We start from the raw sequence: 11,981 nt of genomic DNA, 5'->3' as shown, positions 1-11,981 counted from the left end.
GGGAAGAGAGGAGAGGAGAGGAGAGGAGAGGAGGGAGAGGAGAGGAGAGGAGAGGAGAGGAGAGGAGAGGAGAGGAGAGGAGAGGAGAGGAGAGGAGAGGAGAGGAGAGGAGAGGAGAGGAGAGGAGAGGAGAGGAGAGGAGAGGAGAGAGAAGATTAGAGAGGAGCGAGGGAGGAGAGAGGAGAGGAGGAGCGAAGAGGAGGAGAGAGGAGAGGAGAAGAGAGAAGGAGGCCAGAGGAGAGGAAATAGATGAAAGGGAAGAGGGGAGGAGATACTGTAGATGAGTGGAAAGAATTCTGACTGTAGACAATCGTCTCTCTCTCTCTCTATCCCTCTCTCTCTCTCTCTCATTCTCTCTGTCGTGTAACACAATAGTCCTTTAGTGATGCCAACTTGGCCGTCCTTTTCACGGGGCGCCAGATGAACTTTGATTGGAAGTTTTTTTTCTTTCTGAGGGACTCAGCAGAGGCGGATGGATCAGCCACAGAACAGATCAGGATTCCTGTTGCTTTCCTTGGCTCGTCGCATTGCTTCGTGACAAAGACGCCATTTTGTTAATTTGACAAACTCTCTGGCACTCAGCTGCGTTTTAGCAGCTGGCAAGGACATCAGGAGGAGTTACTGTAAATACAGGCAGGCAGGCTGGCAGGCACTGGATGTACCGTGGAAGATATTCTGGGAAAGGAAAGAGTCTTTCTATTGTAAATCCATACAAAACACCCCAGAATGTATTCTACTCTGACCACCTCATCTCAGACAGTCTACAATCCATACAATGGATTTTGTCTTTCATCTCGATCTGCATTTGAGGAAATTAGAAGGAGGAAAATAATATATTACATATTGTTTAGGCCCTTGACTCTGCTGGACTCAACCAACCCCCTAAAAACATCGTCCCCGACAAAGAGGGGACAGAAGAAGTCTAAAATATGAAAGTTAGCATTTAGCATTTTACATGTTTGCATTGCGGACATACAATGGTTCTTCTTCTTTAGGGAAATAAATCGTTATTATCTCGGACTGTTTTCAGGGTGCTCGCCCCTCTTCTCTAAGGGTTTTGCTCACTGCTCTGAACCAGAAAACGTACATGTACTGTACGACCCTTACTGTACACCCGCAGGGATGTATCTGTGATAATCATCCAACCACACACAAAAGCCAAAGAGCACAAACCAATACCCACTGTGGGCATGTTGTGATAATTGGCTGGAGTAGGATAAACATAACAAACCCGTACAGCATCCAGGGCCCAGAATCATAACATCCACATCTATTTCTCACTGTTTTCAGGCCCACATATGTACCACAGATGCAAGCAAGCGCCACTTAAGCCACTTGGCATGGGTGTTGTGCTGCAGGTGTGGAAGTGAGTGTTCCAGCCAGGTAGTGTGGTGTACATGCAGCTGGAGGAGGACTGGAGGTGGATTGGATGTTACGCTCTGCTTACTCTGCGGAAGAGAAGGTCCTGCTCTCCCCTGGCAGCGTCAGAGCCTTCTTGGCCGCTGAACGGAGGGGATCTCCCCCGGGCTCCCTGCCTGTCTGCTTGTCCACACAGTACCTTATGACCCAGCCTGCAAGAGGGGTGACTGACGCAAGGGAAGGGTGACACCCCCCCCCCCCCCACACACTTCCACAATACAGTAAGGGACTGTATAGGTGTTTAGAGAGAGAGAGAGAGAGAGAGAGCGTGTGTCTGTGTGTTTGCGGGTCCGTGTTGTGTGTATGTGTCCGTAATGGCATCTCTAGTTTCGTATGGGGTGTAATATTACCCAATGGGATCGTTTATAGCGCTGGAGGCACTCAGATCCCCAGATTGTGGACTGACTGAGCAGAGCGAGAGGGACAGTACTCAACGGGACAGCAGCTGGACACCGGCAGGGGACCAGGAGCACGGCGTCCGCTGGCGGGGAGGCGGCGGGGCACAGACCCGGGTCCTCCGGTGAGTGATTCGCTTATCTGCAGGGCACGCAGGTGGTTCCTGATAAGCTTAAGAGAGTCTAGGTGTGTTTTCTCTTGTTTACCTGTTAGTAGTGCTTACCTGTTAGTATCTCAGTAGACTAGTGTAGGTAACAGCACTGCATGTGGTTTATCTATGTGTTTCTTTGCATGACGTTTTTACCTGGACACGTTGCACGACAGGTATTTTGGATTTTGAATATTTGATCAGAGCGACTTTTTACATTTGTTCTCAAAATAGGGATACCTGATGTGAAGGGAGAGTAAAGGATAGAGAACTTTTGTTGTTTTGTCTGCAGAACTTTAATATGCTTTTATAAAAGTTGTCTGAAACCCCCTATCATACACACACACACACACACACACACACGTTTTATACACTTATTTCATATAGATGTCATGTACCTAATTCTCTTTCTTGTACTCTCTAACCGTTACTCAATCAATGTACTTTTTCTTACAGCAGATAACCACAATGGAATTTGTTCCATATTTTTGGAAGAGTATGAACTCACATTTCAATTCGATCAATGGAAGATCAAGATCCTGTGCGACAATACAGTACCTGCCAACGCCTGCTATGCCAGTTGACACTGAGCCAGGAGATTTCTCTGAGTGTGCAGGTCCTTTGGTGTCAAGTGGAGACAGTGCTTGCAGTGATGCTGTGTCAGCATATGGTTACCTGTCTAAAGCAGATACCTGTATGTGAAAACATGCACTTAAGACATCACCTGGACTGATAGCGGCCTATCCCCGTTGAACAGCTGACTCTACAACTCGTGAAGTTAATGAAACTGTAATGAATGTGGTTGTAATCGAGTGTAATTTGTTGTGAAGTGAGAAGGTTCCGGTTTTTACTACCTGTTGTCTTGAGAAAATGTCTCTTTCTAACTGCTCCGGTATCAATTAACTCTTGTGCCTACAGACATAAACACCCTGCAGTATTCAGTGAAATTTGACACAACTATGCATTCTCTTTTTCCCATTAGCAGGAAAAGACACCTGAATCCGGACACCCAGTTGGATAAACACCAGCTTGAATGCCCACCAGGAGAGAAGAAGTCCTGACAAAATCCTTAGAGCAGTCCTGGCTGTGGAAACCTCTACCTCTATCCCACAATAAAGACCAGGACCAGGGCCAGGATCAGGACCAGGGCTGTAGTGGCCAGGAGAGGTGATGGAGGTGCCTCTGGTAAACTTCGAGAACATGGACGACATCGGCATCGTCATGGGTGACCCAAGCGACTCGGGGTACCCCACCACACCCACATCGGAGACGCCAGATCACAACCTGGCGACCAACCGCCTGACATCCCCCCACCAGTCGCCCAACAGGAGCCGGCGTAGACACCATACCTCCCCCACCACCCCGCCAACCCTGACCAACAAGGGCCCGTCCAGCTGCGGCAGCCTGATCTCCAACATCAAGCTCCTGATCAACAGCGAGAGTTCGGCCACCGACAGCGTCTTCAGTCGCCCGAAGGACGGCTGCGACAACCACGAGGACTTGTTTGAGAACCGTTGTCAGGAGGACGCCGACCTCAAGGTGGTCATCAACATTTCAGGGATGAGGTACGAGACACAGCTGAGTACCCTGAATCAGTTTCCGGACACCTTGCTTGGTGACCCCATGAAAAGGATGGTTTATTTCGACCCTATGAGGAACGAGTACTTTTTCGACCGTAACCGGCCCAGTTTCGACGGCGTCCTATACTTCTACCAATCTGGCGGTAAACTCAGAAGACCGGTCAATGTCCCTCTAGATGTTTTTGTAAATGAGATTGTTTTCTATGAGCTAGGAAATGAAGCTATGGAGCAGTTCCGCGAGGACGAGGGGTTCATTAAGGAACCGGAGGTGCTCTTGCCCACCAATGAGCTGCATCGACAGTTCTGGCTCCTGTTTGAGTACCCAGAGAGCTCCAGTGCTGCCCGCTCCGTGGCCCTGGTGTCTGTCTTCGTCATCGTTATCTCCATCTTCATCTTCTGTCTGGAGACCTTGCCGGAGTTCCGCGACGAGCCCGACTACTTCCCCAGCTCATCGCAGGGCACCAATCTGACCATAGGCTCCCTCCTTCCACCAAGCGTCGGCCCGAAAGACCTGGTTGCCTATTTCACCGACCCGTTTTTCATAGTGGAGACTATTTGCATTATTTGGTTCTGCTTCGAGGTCGGCGTGCGCTTTGTGGTCTGCCCCAGCAAGAGTGACTTCTTCAACAACATCATGAACATCATTGACATTGTCTCCATCATTCCTTATTTCGTAACCCTGGGGACAGAGCTAGCAACCACTCCAGACGATGACATCAACTCCGGCCAGAACATGTCGCTGGCCATCTTGCGAATCATCCGTCTGGTCAGAGTCTTCCGTATCTTCAAGCTCTCCCGTCACTCCAAGGGGCTCCAGATCCTGGGCCAGACCCTGAAGGCCAGCATGAGGGAGCTGGGACTGCTCATCTTCTTCCTCTTCATAGGAGTGATCCTCTTCTCCAGTGCCATCTACTTCGCTGAAGTGGACGAGCCCCAGACTCAGTTCATCAGCATCCCGGAGGGCTTCTGGTGGGCCGTGGTGACCATGACCACCGTCGGATACGGTGACATGTGCCCGATCACCATGGGGGGCAAGATGGTGGGAACTCTATGCGCCATCGCCGGCGTCCTGACCATCGCCTTGCCCGTCCCTGTCATCGTCTCAAACTTTAACTATTTCTACAACCGCGAGACCGAGCAGGAAGAGAAACAGGTGATGGACGATGCGACCGATGCTGCTGAGAACGTGGCAGCAGCAGCTAGCAAGTATGATAGCACCACATCCCTGAGCAAGAGCAATGGGACATGGCAAAACGAGAAGAATGGCATGCGTTGATCATGTAGGCTCTCAGAACCAGGGCGCTGACAGAACTGTATCGAACTATCAAGTATATCCATCAGTGAAATGGACTGGTATCGGTTTGTCTCATTTTATACTCCGCAATAATGGTGCACATGTTATAATATTTGCCTTTCATACTATTCCTACCTACTGTACAGTAGTTACCAGCCGAACTAGTATGCATGTGCATGTGTCAAAGTGCGATTAAAACCATACAATGACTGCAATAGCCCTTTATTTTCAAATCTGGTCGAGTGTTTTTTATGAAGAGATCCTGAGTATTGCTTAATAGCGGCATTATACACAAATCCTATGCAAATGCATGGAGCTTTTCATTAGCAATGTAACCAGTAATAATGTAGCAGAGGTGGTTGGATTACCATACACTGCAAGTTTTTAGCTGAACAGTTTCTCATCTACTATACACATGCAGTATCATCAGTTAGAAGGTTAAATGTAAATGTATCTAATGTGCAGAGCATCTGATGTTTGAATATCAAAGCTGGAATGGCTAAACTGAAAGCTTATTCTGAGCTCATGTTACCCCAGGTCTCCATGCTAGCCTATACCTCACCATAATTCATAAGGACACAGAGAGGACTTGGCTTGATGTGCAAGGTCAGGGCTGGTGGCCGGGAGGAGGTCACAGGGCCACATCAGCAAATCGATAAACTCTAAAAGCCACGCAGTTCTTATCCACACTGCATACCGCATAGTACACAATGTCTACATGCTAACAAGGAACATAAGCTCAGCATCTGAGATTTCATGAAATATAAAACAACTTTTGAAACTGCTGAGCTTTTCGGAGGTATTGTATGTCTCACTATAGTGCCGGAGCTGCAAATAGTTATCGCAAGTCATTGTTTCAAGTTTCCACAATGACTTTATACTTTTTGCTATGATATATTTCCTCACAGATACTTGCTTTTACTTAGACTGGATTAACTTAAATGCATTTCTGCTTGATGAAGTACTGAAAACATACTGTATGTATTACTAAAGCCATGCCATCAGGCACTATCATTAATGTACTGTATTTCACCCAGCACAGTCATGCCACTGTGCCACTAGCTCTGTAGATGGTGCTGTCACCTTCTGGCACGGAAATGTACAGTATGTACAGTACATGACACATAATGTTAATTAGGCTGTATATAAATATGGCATACTAATTACTAGATGCTAAGCGCGGTATAAGTGACAGAGAAGACTGCCACCATCCATAGACCAACACAACTTTGCACTCCAGCTAATTTGATCTGGTGATCACTACATTTTGTGGCTGTCAGCTGCATGGAATAATAGTGTGTACAGTATATGTATGTGTGCTTTAAACATATAACTCATACTTATGAATGTAAGTTGCGGTGTCTGCTATCAACAGATAAAAGTCAACATATGACATGAATGGAGGGCACCGTGTAAAATGGAACTATATATTTTTGAGCACAAGGTGCCAAAGCATGGCGCCTGACTGTAGGGATGCTAGCTGCGTTTCATGCTTAATAAACAATTTAGATGAGAGTGTTGTTGCATGAGGAGGGGAACCCTACTATATAAACGGCATGATATATATCTGTTACTTATTCATAGCCCATTAACGGTTTGTAATAATTAATGTGTCATTGTATAACTTTTGAATGTATTCTATTCAGAATGAACATACTGTACTGTTGGTGCAATGAATGACAATGCATGGCTAGACAGAGACAAACCAACCAACCAAAGAATGGCAATAATGCCCCGCCTTTAAAAAGAAAAGGCAATACTTGCAATCATGAAGTGAATTAGCAATGGTGAATGTATTTGTTATGCACTAAATAGTGGGTATTCATCAGCACTTTACATGAATATTTCACTTGTTATATACAGGTAACAGACTGTTAGGGCCTTGGCATTCTACAGTAAAAGGCAACATTATCCAACTGCACTATATTTTATTTATTAAGTTGTATTTTGAGTGCCTTCAATAAAACATGCAGCCTATATTTAGCTGTGTTTCTTTCATTTTGTTTCCCCAAATCCATCACCATATGCAAAAATAATAACAACTTTATAAAAAATAGCTAGGCCTATCTTGTTCCTGTGTGGACCAAAATAGGAGAGCGAATGGGGACTGTCAGCATGTGACACCAGGCTTTCTTTTCTTGTTAGCACCCGATGCTAGCTGTCATTAGCACCTTCTCACCACAGGCTGCTCACACATCCAGTGTGATGATGGAATTTCTCTCTCTGTCTCTCTCTTTCTCTCTCTCTCTCTCTCTCTCACTCACACAAAAACCTCTTTCTCTCTCTCTCTCACACACACACACAGACACACACAAACTCTCTCTCTCACACACACATAACCCCCCCCCCTCTCTCTCTCTCACTCACACACACACACACACACACACACACACACACACACACACACACACACACAAACCATCTCTCTCTCTCACACACACACACACACACACACACACAAACAAACCCTCTCTCTCTCTCTCTCTCTCTCTCTCTCTCTCTCTCTCTCTCTCTCTGAGCCTCAGTTAGAACACAGGCTCCCCCTGTTGCTGCTGGCTGCCTGATAATGTGTCAAGTCACAGAGGAGTAGAGACAGGTTCTTTTTATATCCGAACCTCGGCAGGCTGACCAGACTAGGGGCCAGGAGCAGCTGTGTCCTGACACAGCCTGACCTGAGGAAGCAGGGAGGCTGGAGAGGTAGAGGGAAGTAGGATGGAGAGACAGAGTGAGGGAACATGAAGCGATAGAGAAGGGGAAACAATTATCACTCATTAATTCAACTGGTAACCTTTATTTTTCCAGGTCAGTCACACTGAATGAAATTTGGATAAATCTAATGAAAAACGTATCTGAGACCATATCTAATACTGGATTACAATCACAAGACAAAGAGGTGTTAAGTAAAGATAAGATGAGTTGATGTATGACTCACATGATTTGATATTATCTGTGCATAGCATGAAGTGGAACTGAGCATCATACTGTATCTGTGTTCTACATTGACCATGATACTGTATATTCCTCACGCTACGTGTGCTGTGGTGGCAATGCCTTCAGCTGAAATAGATTCACCAGCAAAAGTTGAAGAATTAAATATGCAAAACAGATTAATAATTTATAAGATTATCTAAATTGGCATCTACTGAAGGCTAAGCGCTGACGACAGTTCTAAACCAAAAATAGAGGCTTGTTGTTTTTCCACTTCCCATTGAAAACAAGCGTGTTCATGTAACAGGTGTCACTGCGTCGCTTGCCAGTATCGCTTCCGCCCTACTTGCCCACACTGGGTTCAAACTCGGGTCCTCTGACTTATGAACGCACATGACCGCATGACATTTTTGTTTTAAAATGTTCATCAATGTACACTGTCCCTACTTGAGCAAATAAATTAATTGAATTGAATTGACCGCATCTCATAAACACTGCTTTAATCAGCTACATCACCAAAAAGCTATCAACTCTGTGACACAGGTAGGTGGTATTCATACTGAGTTTAACCACAGCCTGGCACAGCGCCCTCTGTCTGCACTTCCTTGGGTCCTAATGCCCGTTGGACGCATGCCTGTTCGGAACGGGCTGATTAATTGTAGCTTTTTCTTAATTGTAGCTTTCTCAAGAACCAAACACCTTCACACTCGACGCTGCGCTTCCTTGGGTCCTGAGCTATACACCTGTTGCATTTTGACTCTTTCCATTTTAGTATGATGTGCTCACTGCCTACTGTACTGGATGACATGGTTGACGTCCACCCTCGACGTTGACGTTCACCCTCCTCTATCTTTTACAAGCTGTCACACAGACAGACCTCTTCATCAGACTGAAATGAACTGTCATGTGTGAACGAGGAGAAACTAGCCAGGTCTACTTGTGGTCTGTTCAGATGTCTCTTATTCCCAGCATTCTCTAACACCCAGCCAAATTATTTCTGCCCTTCTGCTGATCGCGGATTGTGTTGTGATATCCCTAGCGCACCCTTGATAGTATTTTGCCATTAAAGAGACAGGTAGCCCACACAAGGTCAAACGCAAAGTGAGTCTAGCATTCATTATTAATCTGCTGTTCCGTGAAGAGATCAAATCTATCCGGCCTTGCCTGCTTCAAGCTGCGTGCAGAAATCCATTCCGACACCAGCAAATGGCCATCGCTGGGACTCGACACACAGTCCTAATGGCTCTATAATTATCACAGTTGATGTGCTTCCCATCCCATACTTACTGTCGGTTCTAAGTGACAAACTATGTCTCAATGATTCTTGCTCAGAGACCGTGGGCTGGTGCAGAGCCAAGGCCAAGACAGTGAATCTCGTACCAGTGGATAAGGTTACTGTTTTGTCAGCAGACACGCTTATAAGCCAAATGAAGAGTTGCTCAGCTCTCAGCTCACGTACATACGGATGTGTTCTCTGGAGGACAGACCGTCTGGAGTGGAACTTCGCAGCTCTGTCTGGCTTCGCTAAAACGTACCCAGTCTCTTATTTCTTCCAGCGACCTCTTCTGATTAGAAAACACACCGGACAGAGAGATTTGAGTTTTGTACCATTTACCATGTACCATGTACCATTTAAACTTTAATGTACCATCAACAGGTAACTAGGCTGGTATCTCACCACGTCATGCCATAGTCTATTAGAGTAGCCAATCAGCTTAAATCAAAACCAGAACCAAAACAAAATAATATAAATCCATTCCCAAAATTAACTCCTCCCCGTCCACATGGAAGCTCCTTCACATCCCTACACAAGAACAAGAGAGAGAGAAACACTAGAATCAACCACCGCTGAACGCACATGAACCCGTCTGGCTAATTCTGGATGGTACAGATCCGATGCCTGATTGCAATAGAATGCAGGCATCCTGCTCATCTCCAGTATTACATGAGCATTGATTGCATGACCCTGACCTTGCTGACCAACCTCTGACCAGGGTTTTACATTACTGCTACAGTATAGCCACTTTATTGACCGGCGTTTTGATATGATGAAATAACAGAGCCAGGTGGTTTTATAAATGGCTCAATATAACAAATCAACAGTATCCTGAGAAGGACAGATCCCAGAAGCATCTTTGGAGTACTTGTTTGCGTGTGTGTGTGTGTGTGTGTGTGTGTGTGTGTGTGTGTGTGTGTGTGTGTGTGTGTCCATCTGCTCCCTCAGCATCAGACTGTATGAAGGACAGCTGGACACACCCTAGGTCTCTGTGGGTGTGGGCAGAGACTTGGCCACAGGGACACGGTGTCTCTCACACACACACACACACACACACACACACACACACACACACACACACACACACACACACACACACACACACAAACCCTCCTTAAGGAGAGGCCATCTTAGAAAGTCCCTCTAAGTGTATGGTAAAGCAGGCCTCTTGTTCAAGGTTGATGTTTGCTGCCCTTACAATGTCACTCAGTACTTTCAAGTCTCTCTGAAAGGCCTCTCTTTCTGTGAAATCCTTCCTGTTCTGAATGAAAAGTCCCTTATCTGATGCATAAAACCATAAAAACCAATAACTAATAAATATGCTTAGATCAGCTAGTCAGGAATTTATATTAGCGTCATGTTATCATCCTGTTATGCTAGACCTACTGCTGTGATGTCATCGGGGAACTCTGTCGGTCTTGACCTAGAATGAAGACTTCTAGCGCCTGAATTATTCAAATGACATTTTGGTCTTCTTAAATAATTCAGAGTGGTTTTAAGGATGGCCGGCCCTTCATCTGTGACAAATATTTGCCTTGATCAGGAATCTTACACAGAAGGAATACATTACAATATTGTCATATGTGTCCTAGAAAATATTACTGGAAAATATTATATCTGACATCGTCACCTTTTGACCAACTTCATTTCTGCAGACTCACTACTTTCTTCCCAGAACAAATGTGTCCCAGAAAGAAGTCTGCTGCGGTCTAAAGTTACCTCTGAGAGAGAGAGAGAGGAGATAATCACTCAAGGAGATTAAGGTTGATGAACCGTAGGAACGAGCGGTGACTCCTCCCTCTCCCGCGCAGCGCCAGAGGTCAATGACCACACCACACACAAACGAAACGCAAGTCTCACATTTGTCCTGCTTAACGCCCATGAAAAATGAAACAGGCCACCTGAGGTGCAGTATCAGACAGGATCTTCTGATAGGAGTTGAGCTGGATGGGAGCAATGCTAACAAGCCCCAGATTAAGATGGGCCCACCCTCCCATTGCTCTCTGTAAAGTGCATTGTGTGGGACTATATCCCCCCTCCCCCGAAGTTTATCAGCAAACACAATGCATTCTTGCTTTTCTGATTTCCCTCATTCATTTACTCCAGTGAGGTAAAACTCATTGCTTGTGGCTACATCATCTGTTATTCTTTACTTTTAGTTACTTGGTCCATATCAATGACTGATCTTGGTAATCTCCTTCGCAATCGGCAGATCTATTGCCAATGCCAATCTCCTGATGTCTCATGCCTTCTCATGTCACCAGAGAGTGATCGTCCACACACCTCGCTTGGTTTGATTGGGGCGTACATCAACAGAAGGCTCACTTGCTAGACCAGAAAATACACCATAACCACAACCAAGGTCTCAGCCATGGATTAGTCAACTGAACTGCTGATGTGTCTGTGTAAAAACAAACTGTTTCTTTTGATAGAGCATCTTGCTGGTGAAGGTCAAGTATTCTATCACTCCCAATGATCTACTGGAAAATTGCTTGCAGCTTTGAAGTAATGACATAAATCAAAACTTCAAGACATGCCCTGTGTACGTTCAGCTGATCACTTAGCCAACATGATGACGAGCTACTGATAAGAGTCCCTTAAGTCAGTCTGACCCCATGTGGCACAGCTGGGTAACTGCATCACAGGTCCATTATTGTGCATTAATTTTTCTGCATGATGCAAGAACCGTTTTGCATAGTATAATACCATAAACCATGAATATAAACCATTCATTCAGTACAGTGACAACCTCCTTGAGCACAGTGTATCTCCAGAAAGAGTTAGTGATACCTCAACATTGGATCCCTCGATGTTCACAAATCAGGCATTTGATGTTGATCAAAAGTGAATAAATAACATTACAACTAAAAAACATTTTTTTTATATAAACCATGCTTTGAGTAGGCATATAATAGGCTATATTTAGGAGCCCCTTCCTCT

At 45.5% G+C, this 11,981-nt stretch overlaps 1 protein-coding gene across 1 annotated transcript; it reads left to right on the top strand.

The window, feature by feature from the left end:
- Nucleotides 1–3,133: 3,133 nt before the first annotated feature.
- LOC311311594 (potassium voltage-gated channel subfamily A member 10) lies at nt 3,134–4,819 on the top strand (the record flags this gene model as incomplete). Its single annotated transcript, XM_084441344.1, has 1 exon — nt 3,134–4,819. One exon carries the CDS (start codon nt 3,134–3,136, stop codon nt 4,817–4,819), a length of 1,686 nt encoding a protein of 561 aa, XP_084297470.1.
- Nucleotides 4,820–11,981: the final 7,162 nt, after the last annotated feature.

This window comes from Borostomias antarcticus (assembly GCF_949987555.1).
Source record: "Borostomias antarcticus genome assembly, chromosome: 7".
Taxonomy (NCBI): domain Eukaryota; kingdom Metazoa; phylum Chordata; class Actinopteri; order Stomiiformes; family Stomiidae; genus Borostomias; species Borostomias antarcticus.
Note: the sequence above shows the minus strand (reverse complement) of the source record. Positions and strands in the feature narration are given on the sequence as shown.